The following is a 19,560-nucleotide window of genomic DNA, read 5'->3' as shown; positions in this document are numbered from 1 at the left end:
GCCTAGTGCCCACCAGCCCCACACTTACCCCATCTAGGTCGCAGTCAGCTTCGGTGGCTTCCCCCTGACTCTCAGCCACCTCAGCGGCTTCCCCCTGCGCCTCCTCCTCATTTCTCCTCTCAGCCAATCGGGTCTTAAGACCCGCTTCCTGATTGACCGGGAGGAGAAGCAGGAAGTCAATAGTGAATATTAATTTGCCATTTTCACACAACTGGGTGGGCTCAAGGCGCTGAGCCTACCCTTTTAAAGCCAATTAGATCCTCATGCTCTAATCATGTGCTTAAAAAAAAAACAACAACCCATTGAAGTCCATGCGTCCAGCGCCCCGCATGTAGATTAGGGGCCGGGCACATGAATTAGGGGGGGCGGCACCCCTGCACACCTAATGGAGCGGCCGCCACTGAACACACATCTCCTACCTTTGGAAAAGGATAATACTTTGTTCCGTCTATTTGCCCCAGCAGATATTTATGTATTGTTATTGTGATTGTAACCCTCGGTTCACACTGATGAGATGCGGGAACCAGTGCAATTACAGCGCTGGTTCCCGCATCGCTCCTCTCCCACAGGTAGTTCACACTGCCTTGTGCGAACCACTGCGAGTGTCATTATCAAAGTTAATGACACCCCCAGTTTGTTCACAGATCGCAGTGCGAACTGTGAACTCGCACAGGAATCGGATCGAATAGGTGAGAAAACCCATGCGATCGGATTCTAGTGCTGGGAAAAACAAGTTCCTTCTGTGCGAATTGAACGCGAGTTCAGCCATACAACTGTATGGCTGAACTCGCATTGTTCAGAGATCGCATGCGATCGGGACCTGCAGTGCGGGTCCGAATCGCATGCAATCTCTGAGATTGCAGCAGTGTGAACTCAGGCTTAAGGCAGAAGGTAAAAAAACAAAGAGAGAGGCGCCTCTGGGTGCAGATGTTTTTAGCAAGCTTTAATACACATAAATTAGTCAAACTCACATTTCAGCAGAAAGTGATAGGCATGGAAGTATAGACATGGTTATTTCACAGTGGCGATCCTGTGTCCTGGGCCTTGTAGTTCCTCTGTCAAAACAGTCTGGTCAGAGAGGTGTCCGCCGTTAAGATGGTAATGCCGGCTCCGGAAGACAAACTCAAGTGAGGCGTAGGGAACAGCAGGCTGCAGGGGATGACGTCACCATCTGTACATAGACTTATATAGACTGTGTATACAAAACAAAACGGATTGATCACAGATCTATGATTGATCAATCTACAGTTTTATTGCAGATTTTTATTCGTTTTTTTAATGGTTTTAGTTGTTGCGCCTCCACTTGTTTTATTTGTTTGTTTACAGAAACCTTTGTGCTGCACACTTGGCTCATATCTTCCGTTTTTTATCTGCTTTTTTATCTGCTTGATCTCAGTTTCTCCAGTCATTATCTTCCCCCTTTCTCAGTTCCCCTCCATCTCACCCCTTTCTCCATCTCCTTTCACTGTCTCCTTCCGTTCTCATATAATTTTATTTATTCCCCCAGTTCTAATATTTTCTATTAATGAGTTTTTATTCCTATATATTTTAAATAATTTGCCATGGATCTTATTAATGATATAGAAAAGCATAAATACAAGGTTCATGATCATTTATATACCATACTTCTATTATCCATTTTTCAACAAGATTTCGTTCTGCCTAGTAAAACACGCCAATTTTTATGTGGGAAATTTAAACAATTGGAAAGAGTTATCCAGACCACCAATCAGCAGTGGTGGGATAAATTCTTTTTAAGTAAATACTTAAAATCTCTTAAATATCTTAAAATCTCTCCTAGAGGCTTGAGGGTTATGAAAGAAGGTCCATTTCTTGAAGTTGACAATAAAAAAGAATGGGCAGATATCGTTCTGTACTTCTAAATGAATGACTATTCTAATCTCACACAAAACATCCAGGTTTAACAAATTACAAGAGGTTCACCTACTGATACAATATATCATTAGTCAGAATACTATGGATTCCCCTTTCATGGCTAGATATGCTTAAGAAAAATGCTAAGGCTGATGAAGATGATCTGTTACGTATGAAACTTGGAAAATGTAGACGTGACTTTTAATAATGACAAAGTTTTCACATGGAATAAAAAAAGCAAAAATCATTTTCACAAAGAAATTCCTGTCTGCCCAAGATCTGGGGGTCCCTCCTACTGCATTCCCCCTTGATCACTACCCCAGCCACCTTACCAGTCAACTGGTATTAATCTCCCACTCCCCCTCATGAACTTATCATTACCAGGTTTACCTACCTCTGATAAGTATCAGAGGTTCAAAAGACAACACCCAGGCCCACCCAAAAACACAGGCCAGAATAAAGATAGAAACTCTAGGACCAATAACCATACCAGTAAACACAGTAACACCAATCTTTTAAATGCCCTGAACCTGTTTTACAATAGACCGCCAAGGAAGCTGGCAGCCTTATTGGGCCCAGTCAGTCCCTAGCCCCAGCTTCTGTTCCTGTACCAGCTAAGATCCCTCCAATTGCTAACCACATAATGTTTGGTAATGTAGACACCAGTATTCTTACTGGTAATACCATGGATATAACAGAAGATCCCTCTGCAGATACTAATGCTGTCCTATTTATACCTGACATTGATCCGTTAACAATTACCACCCATACTGATTCCTCCTCTTTTGCCTCTACTACTTCTTCTTTTTTTAGTACACAGTCCTCCTCTGGCAGCCTCCAAAAAAAAAAAAAAGCTCACTGGAGAGGTTGCAGAGGAGGACAAAACAAGAAACAATCCAAACACGGTGAAAATCAGGAAACTATAAAAATATTCAATTTATCTTCTTACACTCTCTCCACTGCTGACGCTTCTCTCTTAAGTAGAGGATTAAATTTTGCTCCCCTGATAAACCCAATCCCTTTCTTCTTTTCAAGGATCTTAACAGATATGTACTTAATCTGACCCTGAAAAGATGTTACCATATCAAAGAAAAAAATAATTTACTGTCTAGTGATGTTCTCCCAACACAATCCCCTCCCATTGCGTCAGATCTATTTTTATTTGACACTAGTTCTATTTAGGATACTGACAATTCCTTGTTTGACGAAGAGCTGATTCACCTTCTTACGCAACATTCTGCCACTTCCCCTCGTGTTATCCACACACCCTTTAGGCCCAAGTCCATTTTTAACCCTTCACACGCCAAGGGTCTGTATATAGAGAGTTTTTATAGGGTGGTGTTTGAAGACTTTCAAAAACTGTGCCAGTCTTCTAGCACCAACAATCTCTCCCCCCTTGAGATCGGAGCTCTCAAATCTCTGATCGAAGCCGATGACATAGTCATCAAATTGGCCAACAAGGGTGGAGGGATCGTAATACAGAATAAAAGTGATTGTGTTGGTGAGGCTAAGAGACTGCTTTCTGATGACATTACTTACAAAAAAAATCACTAAAGATCCCACCCCTGATTTTGCTAGGGAAATTATAATTTTGGTATCTTCGGCCTTTCATAATAACATCCTTAATAAAATGGAAAAATCTTTTCTTCTTAAAGACTTTTATCAGATCCCCTATTTTTACCATCTCCCAAAGGTCCACAAGAATCTTGAAAATCCTCCTGGCAGACCGATAGTGACTGCGATGGATAGCGTCACCACAGGGTTAAGCCTGTATATTGACCAATTTCTACAGCCCGTTGTACATCGATTGCAGTCATATATCAGAGACGGGACCCATCTGCTAGAACTCCTTTCCCCTTATAAGTGGGAGCTGACATACGTCTGGCTCTCACTTGATGTCAACTCATACACATCCACCCCCCATACTTTTGGCCTACAGGCCCTGGAATACTTCTATCTTGGACGCCACATCATTTTGTTTGACACACAACTATTTTAATTTTGATGGTGATTTTTATGTTCAATTACAGGGCACAGCCATGGGGGCTAATTTTGTGCCTTCCTGCACAAATCTAGCCATGGGTTTTTGGGAGATATGTTTTTAAAAATAACCCCTTTTCGTGTAATATTATATTTTTTGGTCGCTATATCGACGATATTATCATAATTTTGGATGGTTCCGTCGATACCATCAACCAATTTGTGGAACTTGTAATAACAATCAAGATGGTTTTTCCTTCACATCCGTTACTGATCCCAATACGCTAGCTTTTCTAGACCTAGAGCTAGGTCACGATGAAGTAACCTCCACCATTTTCTCCAAAAATTACGTTAAACCCACTGCGGGTAATTCTTACTTGCATCATAATAGCTGTCATTTTCCCAAATGGATCGCCATTATCCCAAAAGGCCAGTTCTGTCAATTACAACAGAACTGTACGAAAGACAGAAACTATTTCGATCAAAGCCTACTATTGAAGAAGTTCAGTGACAAAGAATATCCTGAGACCTTGATTAATCAAGCTTTCCAACATTACCTTAATGGGAAACCTCCCAAAGTGGTCCGTGAACCAGAAAACCATTCTGTTCGGTTCACTACCAGGTTTCACTTCCAATTTAGGAAGATGGAAAAAATATTAGCCAACCACTGGAATATCCTATTACAGGACCCACTTCTTAAATCCATTATTCCGGAATGCCCCAGGGTCACATACTGCAGAGCGCCAAACTTGAAAAGTAAAATAGCCCCCAGTAAAATCAGACCTAGTTATATTCCCCCCGCAATACCTGTTCTCATATCACTGGTAGGGATGTACCAGTGTCGTAAGGCCCTATGTAAAACTTGTAAGTATGTCAAACACGGCCAAAAATCTTTCAACACCAAAGGCAAAACATATCTATTGAAAGAATTTTATAATTGTTCGTCGGCCTTTGTTGTATATGCACTCGTTTGTCCGTGCGGCCTACTGTATGTGGGCCGCACCATACGAGCCCTAAGGACTAGTTTTGGTGAACACAGGAGATTGATAGAAGGGGGGACCAACCCACACAGTGTTCCCTTCACCTCCCTTATACAATATATGGCTTTGTATAGTATCCACATTATGTCTGTTGATAAAGGAGTGCGGCTTGCCAGTACACCGCATCGCGCATACTCAAGAAATGCGTCCACTACTGGTGACGTCATCCCCTGCAGCCTCCTGTTCCCTACACCTCACGCCTCGTCTTGAGTTTGTCTTCCGGAGCCGGCATTACCATCTTAACGGCGGACACCTCTCTGACCAGACTGTTTTGACAGAGGAACTACAAGGCCGAGGACACAGAATCGCCACCGTGACATAACCATGTCTATACTTCCATGCCTATCACTTTCTGCTGAAATGTGAGTGACTAATTTATGTGTATTAAAGCTTGCTAAAAATGTCTGCACCCAGAGGCGCCTCTCTCCTTGTTTCTTTGCAGCTCCCTGGAACATGGTTTCTGTTCTAATATGATGGCAGCCCTGCTTGCTCTGGACTTTTAACCCCTTTTCACCATCCGTACATAGACTTATATAGACTGTGTATACAAAACGGATTGATCACAGATCTATGATTGATCATTTTACAGTTTTATTGTAGATTTTTATTCGGTTTTTTTTATGGTTTTAGTTGTTGCACCTCCACTTGTTTTATTAAGGCAGAAGGTGCATTCTATGCATTAAGATAAAAAAACCTTCAGTGTGCAGCAGCCTCTAAAATACTTACCTGAGCCCCATCTCTATCCAGTGATGTCCACGAGTGCCTTGGCTGTCCGAGACTCTCCCTCCTGATTGGCTGAGACACAGCAGCGGCACCATTGAATCCTGCTGCTGTCAATTAAAGTCAGTTAGCCAATGAGGAGAGAGAGAGGGGGTGGGGCTGAACCATGGATACACTGAGCTGTGGCTTGGCTCGGTGCCCCCACAGCAAGCTGCTTGCTGTGGGGGGGGCACTCAACATGAGGGAGGGGTCAGGAGGACCAAAGAGGGACCCGAAAAGTGGAGAATCTGTGCTGCTCTGTGCAAATCCACTACACAGAGCAGGTAAGTATAACATGTTTGTTATTTTTATAGAACAAAAATAAATAAATAAAAAAAAACAGATTTTAAGTATGCAAAGAGCATACTTGGAAAACAAAGTATATAAGGAACAGATAAAAGGAAGACCAAAAAGGGCACCGCATACTACAGTGTAAACATACAAATTAGAAAGTGGGATTATAGGACAGTTTAGGTGCCAACGAAAATTGCAATTCATGCAATATAAAATCAATTTACTTTATTGCACAAAGACATCATAAAATACACCATAAAACAGTGGCAATATCCAACAAATTATTAGTACAAGTAATACTAAACCATTTTTGAGCCGAGATTGCAGGTGTCTTCACATGACGATGACAATTAGTGACTTCATCAGGTAGGCATACCACTTGAAAACACACATCCGCTCATAATAGGCACTCAGACCACACAAAGGTGGATAACCCTCACCTCTCAAATCCACCAGAAGGAAGCAAGATGCGGACCAAAGGAAGCGATGAAGGGAAGGTTCTAGTATTGATAATTTAATACAAATCAAATGGTTAAAGTAACCCACCCATACTCTATTGGATTTAATAGAATGAAGAACCACCATCCAGGGTTGTTTTTTAGGATAAATATATAACAGTATGGGTGCCGACTACTTGTCCATCATGTGAGGACACCTGTAATATAGGCTTAAATATTGTCTTGAATTACTTGTACTGATCATTTGGTGCAGGGGTCTTCAAACTACGACCCTCCAGTTGTTCAGGAACTACAATTCCCATCATGCCTAGTCATGTCTGTGAATGTCAGAGTTTTACAATGTCTCATGGGATGTGTAGTTCCGTAACAGCTGGAGGGCTGTAGTTTAAGGATCCCTGATTTGGTGGATATTACCACTGTGTTATTGTATAGAACATGATATCTTTGTAAAATACATCTAACATAACCTGTGTATAAAAAATGGATTTTATATTTTGTAAATTCCAATTTTCTTTGATACCTAAAGTCCCATAATCCCACTTTCTAATTTGTATGCATGGAAAATACGTAAGCCCCCTTTACACGCCTTTCCTATCAGGTGGACATTCTTGCACCAGAAGAAGCAAAAAACCTGCACTATTTTTTTTCAACGCAGCGCACGACAATGGCTGCACGTGCATACAGTGTGTTTCCATGCATTGTACTTGCTGCAAAATAGGTGTGATGCTTGGTGTATTGGAATGCCATGCAATGCATGTGCATTTCAGTAAAGCATGTGGTAAGACACGTGTTACTGCAAAACTGTGAAGTTAGCCTTTTAGGCTAGGTTCACACATATGCAAATTGGATGCATTTTGAGCTGCATCCAATTTGCATGGCATTTGAAAGTACATTGCTTTCTATTGTGCCTGTTCAACTATGTCCGGACAGCCGGAGTGCGGATTCAGTATGAATTAAAAAAGAGTCCTGTCAGTTTTCTGAGCAGTGCGGTCCGGCTCAGGTGCAAATTCAGGCCCATTGACTTCTATAGGAACGCTTCTGAATCGCACCTATCATTCAGTTGTGAACAGAAATAAATCCTGACCTGAATAAAACTGATGTAAACCTGACCTGATCCTGATCAAAAGCTGACCTGAAAAGGCTGAACAACTACTTTGTCAATTAGCTGTGAAAACTGAGTTTCAATTCGCACCGCAGATGTGTGAACCCAGCCTTACAAGCAGGAATTTTTTTTTTTTTTTTTCACACACATGCTAAAATCGACATTAAACATCATATCATTTTTGACATTCCAGGGTCTATAAAAAGATTGTAATCACAATTTTATTGTACAATGTTTGCACAAATATTTATATCTTCAGAAAAAAAAAATGACATCTATATAGAGTATCTAACAAAAGTGAGTACACCCCTCACATTTTTGTAAATATTTTATTCTATCTTTTAATGTGACAACACTGAAGAAATGACACTTTGCTACAATGTAAAGTAGTGAGTGTACAGCTTGTATAACAGTGTAAATTTGCTGTCCCCTCAAAATAACTCAACACACAGCCATTAATGTCTAAACCGCTGGCAACAAAAGTGAGTACACCCCTAAGTGAAAATGTCCAAATTGGGCCCAAAGTGTCAAAATTTTGTGTGGCCACCATTATTTTCCAGCACTGCCTTAACCCTCTTGGGCATGGAGTTCACCAGAGCTTCACAGGTTGCCACTGGAGTCCTCTTCCCCTCCTCCATGACGACATCACAGAGCTGGTGGATGTTAGAGACCTTGCGCTCCTCCACCCTCCATTTGAGGATGCCCCACAGATGCTCAATAGGGTTTAGGTCTGGAGACATGCTTGGCCAGTCCATCACCTTTACCCTCAGCTTCTTTAACAAGGTAGCGGTCGTCTTGGAGGTGTGTTGGAATATGGAATCATGTTGGAATACTGCCCTGCGGCCCAGTCTCTGAAGGGAGGAGATCATGCTCTGCTTCAGTATGTCACAGTACATGTTGGCATTCATGGTTCCCTCAATGAACTGTAGCCCCCCAGTGCCGGCAGCACTCATGCAGCGCCAGACCATGACACTCCCACCACCATGCCTGACTGTAGACAAGACACACTTGTCTTTGTACTCCTCACCTGGTTGCAACCACACACGCTTGTCACCATCTGAACCAAATAAGTTTATCTTGGTCTCATCAGACCACAAGACATGGTTCCAGTAATCCATGTCCTTAGTCTGCTTGTCTTCAGCAAACTGTTTTTGGGCTTTCTTGTGCATCATCTTTAGAAGAGGCTTCCTTCTGGAATGACAGCCATGCAGACCAATTTGATGCCGTGTGTGGCGTATGGTCTGAGCACTGACAGGCTGACCCCCCACCCCTTCAACCTCTGCAGCAATGCTGGCAGCACTCATACGTCTATTTCCCAAAGACAACCTCTGGATATGATGCTGAGCACGTGCACTCAACTTCTTTAGTCAACCATGGTGAGACCTGTTCTGGGTGGAACCTGTCCTGTTAAACTGCTGTATGGTCTTGGCCAACGTGCTGCAGATCAGTTTCGGGGTCTTGGCAATCTTCATGTAGAGCAACAATTCTTTTTTTCAGATCCTTAAGAGTTCTTTGCCATGAGGTGCCATGTTGAACTTCCAGTGACCAATATGAGAGAGTGAGAGCGATAACACCAAATTTAACACACCTTCTCCCCATTCACACCTGAGACCTTGTAACTCTAACGAGTCACATGACACCAGGGAGGGAAAATGGCTAATTGGGCCCAATTTGGACATTTTCACTTAGGGATGTACTCACTTTTGTTACCAGCGGTTTAGACGTTAAAGGCTGCGTGTTCAGTTATTTTGAGGGGACAGCAAATTTACACTGTTATACAAGCTGTACACTCACTACTTTACATTGTAGCAAAGTGTCATTTTTTCAGTGTTGTCACATGGAAACATATAATAAAATATTTTCAAAAATGTGAGGGGTGTATTCACTTTTGTGAGATACTGTATATAGTAGTTTTTATTAGCATGCACAAACAATATAATCTCCACATTTTCTATTAAATACTGTATAAAAGAATACACCCACATTTTTGCCAATGTCTTTTGATTCAACAATATGGACTGGGGTTCCCCAATTTATACCTGAGGCTACTACTCTACCTATATCAATATACTGTATCTCTGTTTGTTTATTATGGCTCTGTTTATTAGAACACTCCTTGGTATACTCCTTTTTAAGGCCTAGTTCCCACTGGTTCGACATACGCTCCGACTTTGAGAGTACATGTTACATGCCATGTATAAATCAATCTGGGGCGTAGCTATAGGGGTCTCAATTGTAACCCAGCCCAATGCTCCAGGGGGCCAATGCAGTTCCCCTGTGCGGAAATCCATAGTACCCAGCAGGGTGCGAGGGAGCATCGGAGGGGGTGGTGTGGGAGGTGGAGAGTGACATATGATGGTGCGGGAAAGGAGCAGACAGCGTCCCCCCTGGACAGTGACAGCATGGTGGGAGCACCAATGAGCCAGACTGATATGTTAACTGTAACACCATGCCATGTCCCTGAGCCTGCTTTGCCCTTCTGTCCCTGAGCCATATACCAATTAGTGGGAGGGGGAAAGAGGATCTGTCATGGGGAGAGGGGATTAAGAGACTGGTAACTCCACCCCCTGTCACTGAACCCACTCTCTCTCCTGTCCCTGAGCCTTATACCAATCAGTGGGAGGGGTAAAGAGGACCTGCCATGAGGGAGGGGATTAGAGACAGGTAACCACGCCTCCATGTCACTGAACCTGACCTGCCCCCTCCTGTTCCTGAACCTTTCACTGGCCAGTGGGAGGGGTAAAGAGGATCAGTCATTGGAGAAGGGATTAGAGATTGGTAACCCCACCCCTATCACTGAGCCGGCCCTGCCTTCCTGTTCCCGAGCCATACACCAGTCAGTGGGAGGGGGCAGAGGACCTGTCATGGGGAAAGTAGATCCAGAGAAGGCCGAACTACAAGTTCCAGAAGAGGGGGAGGGGTAGAGGAGCCCATGAGGGTCACAAAAGTATTAATTACACCCAACCACCCACTATGACTGATCTAGGCCCTGCTGCCCCTAGATAAAATAACAAAAATAAAAACTACTGGCACCAGTGGCGGAACTGCCAGGGTAGGAAAGGTCACCTTTGTGACTGGGCCCTGGCGTTCTCTCACCATGAGGTGGCCCCAAGACAGCAGGAAGGGGGCCCACTGCAGAACATGTGAAAGGGTCCCGCTACGGGACCGCAATAAAGGGACCTGCAACAGGAGTAAAGGGCCTTGGGCCCAGAGGGAAGGGCCCCAGCCAGGGGTCAGGGGGGCTTTCATGCTTTCCTGCACAGGGGCCCTCAAAGTTCTAGTTACGGCTCTGAAATCAATGATTCCCTGAGAGCCATCTTAACTGGTCTGACTTGTATCAGTCCAACTTTGGAAAAGGTTCCTCAGAATCCTCACTAATTTGATCCGACTTTGGTTCGATTTCAGCCCATTGAATATCATTGAAGATGTTTACAAGTCAGATCATCATTTTAACTGATCCAACTTATTACATGCGACTTGTGCTCAAAGGCAATGTTAACGCTGCAAAATGTATTGAAAAAAAAAAAAATCCATACTAGACCCAAGTTGCACTCATCTCAAGTCGAATCCTGTTCATTGAAGTCTGACCGATGTTGCAGGGCAAAGTCAGATCTGAAGCCATGGGACTTTCATGTCGGAGCAGTGTAAAATAACTTGCGGTAACTCGCGTTTAGCCGTGTTTCCTTTACAGGCGTTTTTCATTTTTGCCTATTTTGAAAAAAATTAAAATTTTTTTTTTCAAACGCTTATAAACACAAACGCGGCAAAACACTTTTAAACGTGGCATGTAAATGCGGCAAAACAGACGTTTTAAATGTGGGTTACTATCTGTCAAGTTAATTCGTTCAGAAGAGGTTGTAAAAACGTCCCGTGTACATTAAGCCTAAAAAGCACAGGGCGGACCAGGCCAAAAAGTCTCTGGATCCCATCAGGAGAGCAACCCTCTGTTGCTGTGTGAGGGGATTGCGGCCTACCAAGGGGCACACAGTCTGCAGCTCCAGCCCAGAGGAACAGAACCTGCATGCTTCCAGAAGTATGCTCTGCAGCAGTGCGGAATGCCACGAAATCGGCCGATTCAACGGGTCAGAGACTTAAAGCCATCGCTACACATCTGTAGCCAGGAGAACCGGTTGGTCGCTCTTTGGAGGACTGCTGAATGCGTATAGGATTGGTGAGAGGGCTTTGCCCAGGAATCTTATTGCCTTCCATAAAACACCACACCTGAATACTGTGCACAGACACCTGTTATCCGGATCACATAGAGGTGCGCTACATCACAGCACCAGCTACTTTACATTCCTTCCAAACACCCTGTTACATTGAGGGACCCTTGTTCACAGAGCGCCTACATGCCGGTGAAGAGAACAAATGCAAAGCTTTGCTTCTAGAACAGTATTGTTGTTGCTTTTAAAGGGGACACGCCACTGGTGTTTATATTACTTCATTGTGTGTGTATTGGAGGTACTATAGGCCGGCCTGGATTTCCCCTTTAGCCCTAGTATTCTACATCAATCAATAGCTTGTTTGGGGGAGTACATTGTTGAATAGTGTTATTGACTGTTTTGAGAACTGTTTCAACCAAGTCCTGGCTACTTGTACAGGACTTGGCTGACTAATATTACTTTAAGCTTTTCTCTGGTCCAAGTAAATTTGAGAGAGCAGAACTGTGTTTGTGTGTTATTACTGGGTTATTCCATTAATCACATTGCTAGGTGTGCACAGAGGGGGTGGGAGGACAGTTCTTTGGGGTTGAGAGGCAGAGTAACAGGCTGAACAAACAAAAGCAGCTTCTTCAGGGATATCGCTACACTACCTTTTGCTATTGTGAAGAAATCCCTGTGTGTTTCTCTGTGCCTCTGCTCTGAGTGGGTACAATGAGAGTGGTTTCATATTTAACTGTCAGGTATGCAGCTGCAGGGCACTAATGAGGAAATCTGCTGGGCCTACACCCCTTTATACGAGTCCCTATTGAAAGTATCTCTCCAAAAATTTAATTTTTGTTGCAGGGGATGCCTGAAATCTGACTTGTATCTTAGGCAGACTTCTGGAAAAATTGGTGAGCCAATCACACAAGCAGGAAATTATGTTTCTGGGGAGTGATCAGTACACATTTTGTGTACAGAACAACTCCATGTAGCCATATTGCATTGCATTCTCAGAAAATTACATCGGCTGCAGATTGAAAAGGAAAGGTAATTTTTAATACCATTCAATTACAATATGATTAGTGTTGCAATTATATGCGCTATATTTTTTCTTTATTTGCTATTTATTTTCCCCAAGAAAGTGGAATTACCCTTTAACCTTATTGCCATCCCAGTTGTATCCCCCCCTTGGGCTGCAAATCTAGCTGGATGGGGTTGTACACATGCTGCAGCAGTGATCCTTTTTTTTGATCAGTGCAGCAAAAATTATAACCCCTGTCGCCGTGAAGCATTGCCATCGAAAGTGACCCATTCTGGTGAATAGGGTGGCACTGCAACTGCAAGTCAAACATTACGTTAACATTAGGTTGTGAGGGTTGTCTTGTGTTCTGGCCAGGCTGGTTTGAATTCTGACTTGGCTGGCTGGCTGGGCAGAGTTCTGGCCTGGTGTATGGTATAAATACAAGGTGTGTAGGTTTAGTAGTATACAGTACATTTTGATTAAAACAGTGCAGGGGGAACGAGTAAGTAATGCAGAGTTCAGAGGTTAGTAGTATGTAAGGGTGTGGGCACCTGGGTGGCATGGAGAGTCATCATCGAGTGTGCAATACACCTGCAAGCAGATCCACTTTTGCTAGCCCCCTGTCGGCAGAGTGACTATTGGGGGGTCATTTTCATCATCACCATTATAGACCCAGCAGAATCCCTGTGTCACCAGGTGCAAGGCCAAGCACCCTTCACTAGAGTGCTGTTTCTGTTACCCCCCTCCTTTGCTTCCCCTTCCCCCCCACTCCCATTCCACTTCTCCCTCCTGGTCTTACTCCCGTGACCTTCCCTATTGGGTTAGTTATCCCTGATATTGCTCTCCATCTCCCACATATACATAGATGGGTGCTTTTATTGGTACGGAGACTTGTTGATAGGAATAAGGATATTCAACGTGTGAGGTCTCATCTGCTTTAGTACTAAGTATGCAGATCATATGCCTTTATATTCCTTATGTAGGATGGTCAATCGGACCTTTTGTTACGTATCAAGAACGGCACCTATTTGGGCCTGTTGACAAATGGATGACTTTCTTTTTTCCTGTTTTCCTGTTTTCCTGCTTATTTGACTTGTTATGTTTCTAAACCAAATAAAAAAAAGATTACTTAAAAGGAAAAAAAAAATGGAACAATTTGGCTTTAGATATACTTGAAGGTGTTTGCTTCCTCTGCCCTCTACACTAACGACATAATTATAGGCCCCTGGTAATCAAAAGTAAAACTTTCCTGCTTTGTGGTTGACACAAAACTTCCAGCATTTCACAGCCTTGTATATTATATAAATCACCTTAATTTCTGAATGGTGCATATGATCACAATTAAATGGTCCATATAAAATGTTCATTGGAAAGTTGTTCATTTTTAGGCCAAATAAAGAAAGAGGAAATGGCACTCTTTGTGCCTGAAGGGAAAAGGTTGAACCTCTCCAAATTTCTATAGCCAGAATGGTCTACTTGAGGAACTGGCTCTAGTGGCTGTAGATTGATGAAAAAATAGCTGGATGTAATCCTAAATGCACAGCTCCTAAAAAAAATTAGAACAAACAACATTGCTGAGTGTTGATCCAAGGAGTTGTGTGAAAAATTGCTGCACTAAACCAAAATTAAATAAAATAAAATACAAAAAGCTGCTAGCACTAAAACAAACAAAGTCCAAGATAAATAATAAATACAAAAGTGTAGCGCTAAATGTATCAAGAATAAAACACCGTGAATGTGATGAACCAATGCGTATCACAACAATTGATAAGAGGAGTGTTATAATACAAAATAACAATAATCAAAACCTCATGAGGGTGTGAAAACAACATGAATAAATAATAATGTGTGGTGACTATGGCATAGTAAAGTCCAAACACTGAAGAAAGGAATCAAACTAAACTCCTAAAAGTAATGTCCAATCAACATGGCTGTAATGAATCCTCTGTGACAAATGATGGGATGATGTGGACAAAAGGATGGCTGTATACAACAAAACGTAATGGAATGAACATTCATCTAATGGGAGGTTATGGATGGATACTTCTTACCAGACAAGGTGGACCCACCTGTCGTATGACAGTGGGTCAATCGGGCATATGTTGGCCGAAAGCCTGGTGCTCATCGGTACCACCGACTGAAAGGTAAACAAAACCTGTAGAAGGATCATTCCAAGGGCAGACGTTGTGTCGATCAGCCAATATGGATCCAGGTATGACAACCGAAAATCCAGAACTCGAGCAGGTCTTCCAAGCCGCTGAAGATTGGACCTCAATGAAAGGTCATGCCTCTTTCTAAATACCTTTTGAATGTCTACTTTCCAAAATTTGAGGTGTATTCATTTGAGGTGTATTCAAGGAGTGTTGTATTGGGTATCAGAAAGGAGTTTTTACCTGTATTATATCATGCTCTAACCCCCCCCTTACCAATCAAATGCAAATTAAGGGCTTTATTTATTTATTTATTTGTTTTTATATTAAACTCAAGGGAGAAACTAAACAAAAAAGTGAAGCTGTTGCCAAAAAGCCAAAAAAAAGTATTTCAGCTTATGGTAGTAAACTACCTCAAGGTTTCTTATATCACTCAGTGATTCACCAACCACCTCTGTTGGATTTTTATATAGAGAATGTATGCAATAGAGAATGTATTAGAGAATGTAATAGGAGGAGCTGTAACACACAAACGTAGTGGGAAGGGTGGACAACAAAAAATTCCAAGTGGAAGTTAAGTCAGGACTTTAATAACTTATGGCAGGGAGATCTTGTTGGGGGCGATTTACTAAAACTGGAGAGTGCAAAATCTGGTGCAGCTCTGCATAGAAACCAATCAGCTTTCAGGTTTTATTGTCAAAGCTTAAAGGGTAACTCCACTTTCACGGGGCAAAAAAAATGGCAAATAAAGAAAAAATAATTGCGTTATATTGTACTTGAATGTTAATAAAAATGACCTTTCTTTTTCAATCTGCAGCCGCTGTAATTTTCTGAAAATGCAATATGGCTACCTAGAGGGGTTCTGTAGACAGAATGTGTACAGAACGTCCCCCAGAAACATCATTTCCTGCTTGTGTGATTGGCTCACCAATTTTCCCAGAAGTTTGCCTAAGATACAAGTCAGATATCACACATCCCATGCAACAAAAATTTAAATTTTTGGTGAGATACTCCCAATAGGAAATCACGTCTAAAGGGATGCAGACCCAGCAGCTTTCCTCATTAGTGGCCTGCAGGTGCACAGTTGATTAAAAATTATTAAACCACTCCCATCAGACTCACTTCCCCACATGGATTTCTTCAGAATAACAAAAGGTAGGAATCTGCAACGTACATAGATAACACGGGGGGGGGGGGGGTATTTTTTCTTAACAAAAGTGGAGTTACACTTTAAATTAACAAGCTGAAGTTAGAAGCTGATGGATACCATGCACAGTTGCAGCAGATTTTGCGCTCTCCAGTTTTAGTAAATCAACCCCATTGCTGGAGTAACCAATACATATAGCAAGGGTGTCCAACCTTTTGACCTTCCTGGGCCACATCTGAAGAAGAGGCATGGTCTTGGGTCGCACATAAAATACACTAACAATAAGGAGAGCTGATGAGCAGAAAAAGTCAGGCAGATCACAAGTTACCGATCACTGATATACATAATGTACCTATCTGAGTAATAAAACTTAATTTTATAAAATATTTTTATCATAAAAGTAAAAAAACAACATAAAACTAGTGCAATATTTGACACTTTTTTTTAATGAACTAACGCATCAATATCTGGTTGGATGGATGCAGTAGAAATTCTCAAGTTGCTCATCAGATATTTTGGTTCTAATTTTGCCCTTTGTGTTCTTCATCCCTGAAAATAGTTCTCACAAATATAGTCGCTGCTGAAAACTGATGACATAGATAAGGCATGATTGTGAAGAGTGGGAGGTTTTTCTTTGAGAAGCTAAAACGTATAAAAGTCCAGTAAAGACACACTGTCAATTTTTTCTTTGGCGAATGTGTTCGCTAAGTGTAAATTCATTTTTTACAAACCCAATAAAAAATCTCAACATTCTTAAATAAGTTTTCATTTTTGTGTTGGTTGCATTCATAGCCATTTTGGGCTTCATGAGGCCCATGAACCGCAGGTTATACAGTGCCTTGAAAAAGTATTCATACCCCTTGACATTTTCCACATTTTGTCATGTTACAACCAAAAACGTAAATGTATTTTATTGGGATTTTATGTGATAGACCAACACAAAGTGGCACATAATTGTGAAGTGTAAGAAAAATTATAAATGGTTTTCAACATTTTTTACAAATAAATATGTGAAAAGTGTGGGGGGTACATTTGTATAGCGCCCCCCTGAGTCAATACTTTGTAGAACCGCCTTTCACTGCAATTACAGCTGCAAGTCTTTTTGGGGATGTCTCTACCAGCTTTGCACATCTAGAGAGGGACATTTTTGCCCATTCTTCTTCTTTGCAAAATAGCTCAAACTCTGTCAGATTGGATGGAGAGCGTCTGTGAACAGCAATTTTCAAGTCTTGCCACAGATTCTCAATTGGATTTAGGTCTGGACTGTGACTGGGCCATTCTAACACATAAATATACTGTGATCTAAACTATTCCATTGTAGCTCTGGCTGTATGTTTAGGGTCATTGTCCTGTTGGAAGGTGAACCTCCGCCCCAGTCTCAAGACTTTTGCAAACTCTAACAAGTTTTCTTCTAAGATTGCTCTGTATTTGGCTTCATCCATCTTCCCATCAACTCTGACCAGCTTCCCTGTCCCTTCTGAAGAAAAGCATCCCCACAAAATGATGCTGCCACCATTATGTTTCACGGTGGGGATGGTGTGTTCAGGGTGATGTGCAGTGTTAGTTTTCCACCACACATAGCGTTTTGCTTTTAGGCCAAAAAAGTAAAATTTTGGTCTCATTTGATCAGAGCACCTTCTTCCACATGTTTGCTGTGTCCTCCACATGGCCTCTTACAAACTGCAAACAGGACTTCTTATGGCTTTTTTTCAATAATGTCTTTCTTCTTGTCAATCTTCCATAAAGATCAGATTTGTGGAGAACACGACTAATAGTTGTCCTGTGGACAGATTCTCCCACCTGAGATGTGGATCTCTGCAACTCCTCCAGAGTTACCATGGACCTCTTGGCTGCTTCTCTGATGAATGCTCTCCTTGCCCGGCCTGTCAGTTTAGGTGGACGGCCATGTCTTGGTAGGCTTGCAGTTGTGCCATACTCTTTCCATTTTCAGATGATGAATTGAACAGTGCTCCGTAAGATGTTCAAAGCTTGGGATATTTTTTAATGCTTTTATATTTTTGCTTTAAACTTCTCCACAACTTTATACCTGACCTGTCTGGTGTGTTTCTTGGCCTTCATGATGCTGTTTGTTCACTAAGGTTCTCTAACAAACCTCTGAGGGCTTCACAGAACAGCTGTATTTATACTGAGATTAAATTACACACAGGTGGACTCTGTTTACTGATTAGGTGACTTCTGAAGGCTATTGGTTCCACTAAATTTTAATTAGGGGTATCCAAGTAAAGGGGGCTGAATACAAATGCACACCACACTTTTCAGATATTTATTTGTAAAAAAAAAATGAAAAACATTTATCATTTTCCTTCCACTTCACAATTATGTGCCATTTTGTGTTGGTCTATCACATAAAATCCCAATAAAATACATTTATGTTTTTGGTTGTAATATGACAAAATGTGGAAAATTTCAAAGGGTATGAATACTTTTTCAAGGCACTGTACAAGCCTGCCATAAACCAGAGGCTGACAGCCCACCAGGTTGTGACAATAACTAAAATGTAATCTTCGTTAACTGCATTTTGAAGTGTATATATATATATTTTTTTTTAGTTTTTGTTCTCTTTTGAAGTTTTTGATCCTATCAGTCTCCAAAGTTGAATCTTTACAGTATGTTCCCCCAGCAATATGAACTACAATTATAAACTGTAGTTACACCACCAATATAATTAAAATGGGCTCACTTTTTTCTAGTTGTCATCTACAGATAATGAACTATGTTTTACACAAATAACATGAATATACATTATATAAATGTATATAATATACAACAAAATAATATGTCTTTCTATTTTGTACATTTAATTTGTTTTTTTTATAGCTCATTGTAACGATACGGTGGTATGTCTGGCAGACATAAAGGAGCAACTTTGTGTGGAGAAGAAGAAAACTGCAGGTACGTCTTTTTATCTACTGACTTTAAGATTTGTCACCAAATATTGAATAGCTGGAATGATTCAAGAGTGAAGTTTAAAGTGGTTGTTAAGCCACCAACTGATCATTATATCATCCCCCTCTGTCACATAAAAAGCTGTGTCCTAGTGCCTGTGCTTTATAAAGAAAAAGCAGATTTCTATCTGTTTTAACAGTGTCTTCCAGCGATCACATGAATCCAGGCTCTCTGCTTTCCCCGTCTGATATCTCCAGCGGGTGGGGCCAAGATTTCCCTGCGGACATCAGCCAGGGAGGCGGGGAGGAGAGGAGCAGAGAGCCTGGAGTCATGTGATCACTGGAAGACACTGTTAAAACAGGTAGAAATCTGCTTTTTCTTTACAAAGCACAGGCACTAGGACACAGCTTTTTATGTGACAGAGGGGATGATATACAGATCAGTTAGTTTTCAAGCAGTGGGGAGAGGAGCAGAGCGGCGCTAGTTAAGAGCTGTCAGACAGGGAGGGGAGGGGGGAAGAGGACAGAGGGAGACACAGGAGAGCTGCAGATAGCAGCATATGACGGAGGCACGTAAACTGACCACGGTTCCAGGGCTCAGCAGCTCTGATATATTGTGGTAAGCATACAGAGGGGAGGGTAGAAACTGGCAGGATCAGCCAGGTATTTCAGGTGATACAGAG

General features: G+C 41.9%; 1 protein-coding gene across 2 annotated transcripts in view; it reads left to right on the top strand.

The window, feature by feature from the left end:
* The window catches only part of LOC141105221 (killer cell lectin-like receptor subfamily B member 1B allele B), a 208,721-nt gene that overhangs the window by 70,740 nt on the left and 118,421 nt on the right, over positions 1-19,560 (top strand). For both annotated transcript variants that reach the window (XM_073595109.1, XM_073595108.1), the window contains exon 6: positions 18,810-18,884. In XM_073595109.1, coding sequence (XP_073451210.1) covers positions 18,810-18,884 — 75 coding nt within the window. The remainder of the gene's footprint in view (positions 1-18,809; positions 18,885-19,560) is intronic.

This window comes from Aquarana catesbeiana, linkage group LG08 (genome assembly GCF_042186555.1).
Source record: "Aquarana catesbeiana isolate 2022-GZ linkage group LG08, ASM4218655v1, whole genome shotgun sequence".
Taxonomy (NCBI): Eukaryota; Metazoa; Chordata; class Amphibia; order Anura; family Ranidae; genus Aquarana; species Aquarana catesbeiana.
The sequence above is the reverse complement of the archived record's forward strand: the minus strand, read 5'-3'. Positions and strand labels throughout refer to the sequence as shown.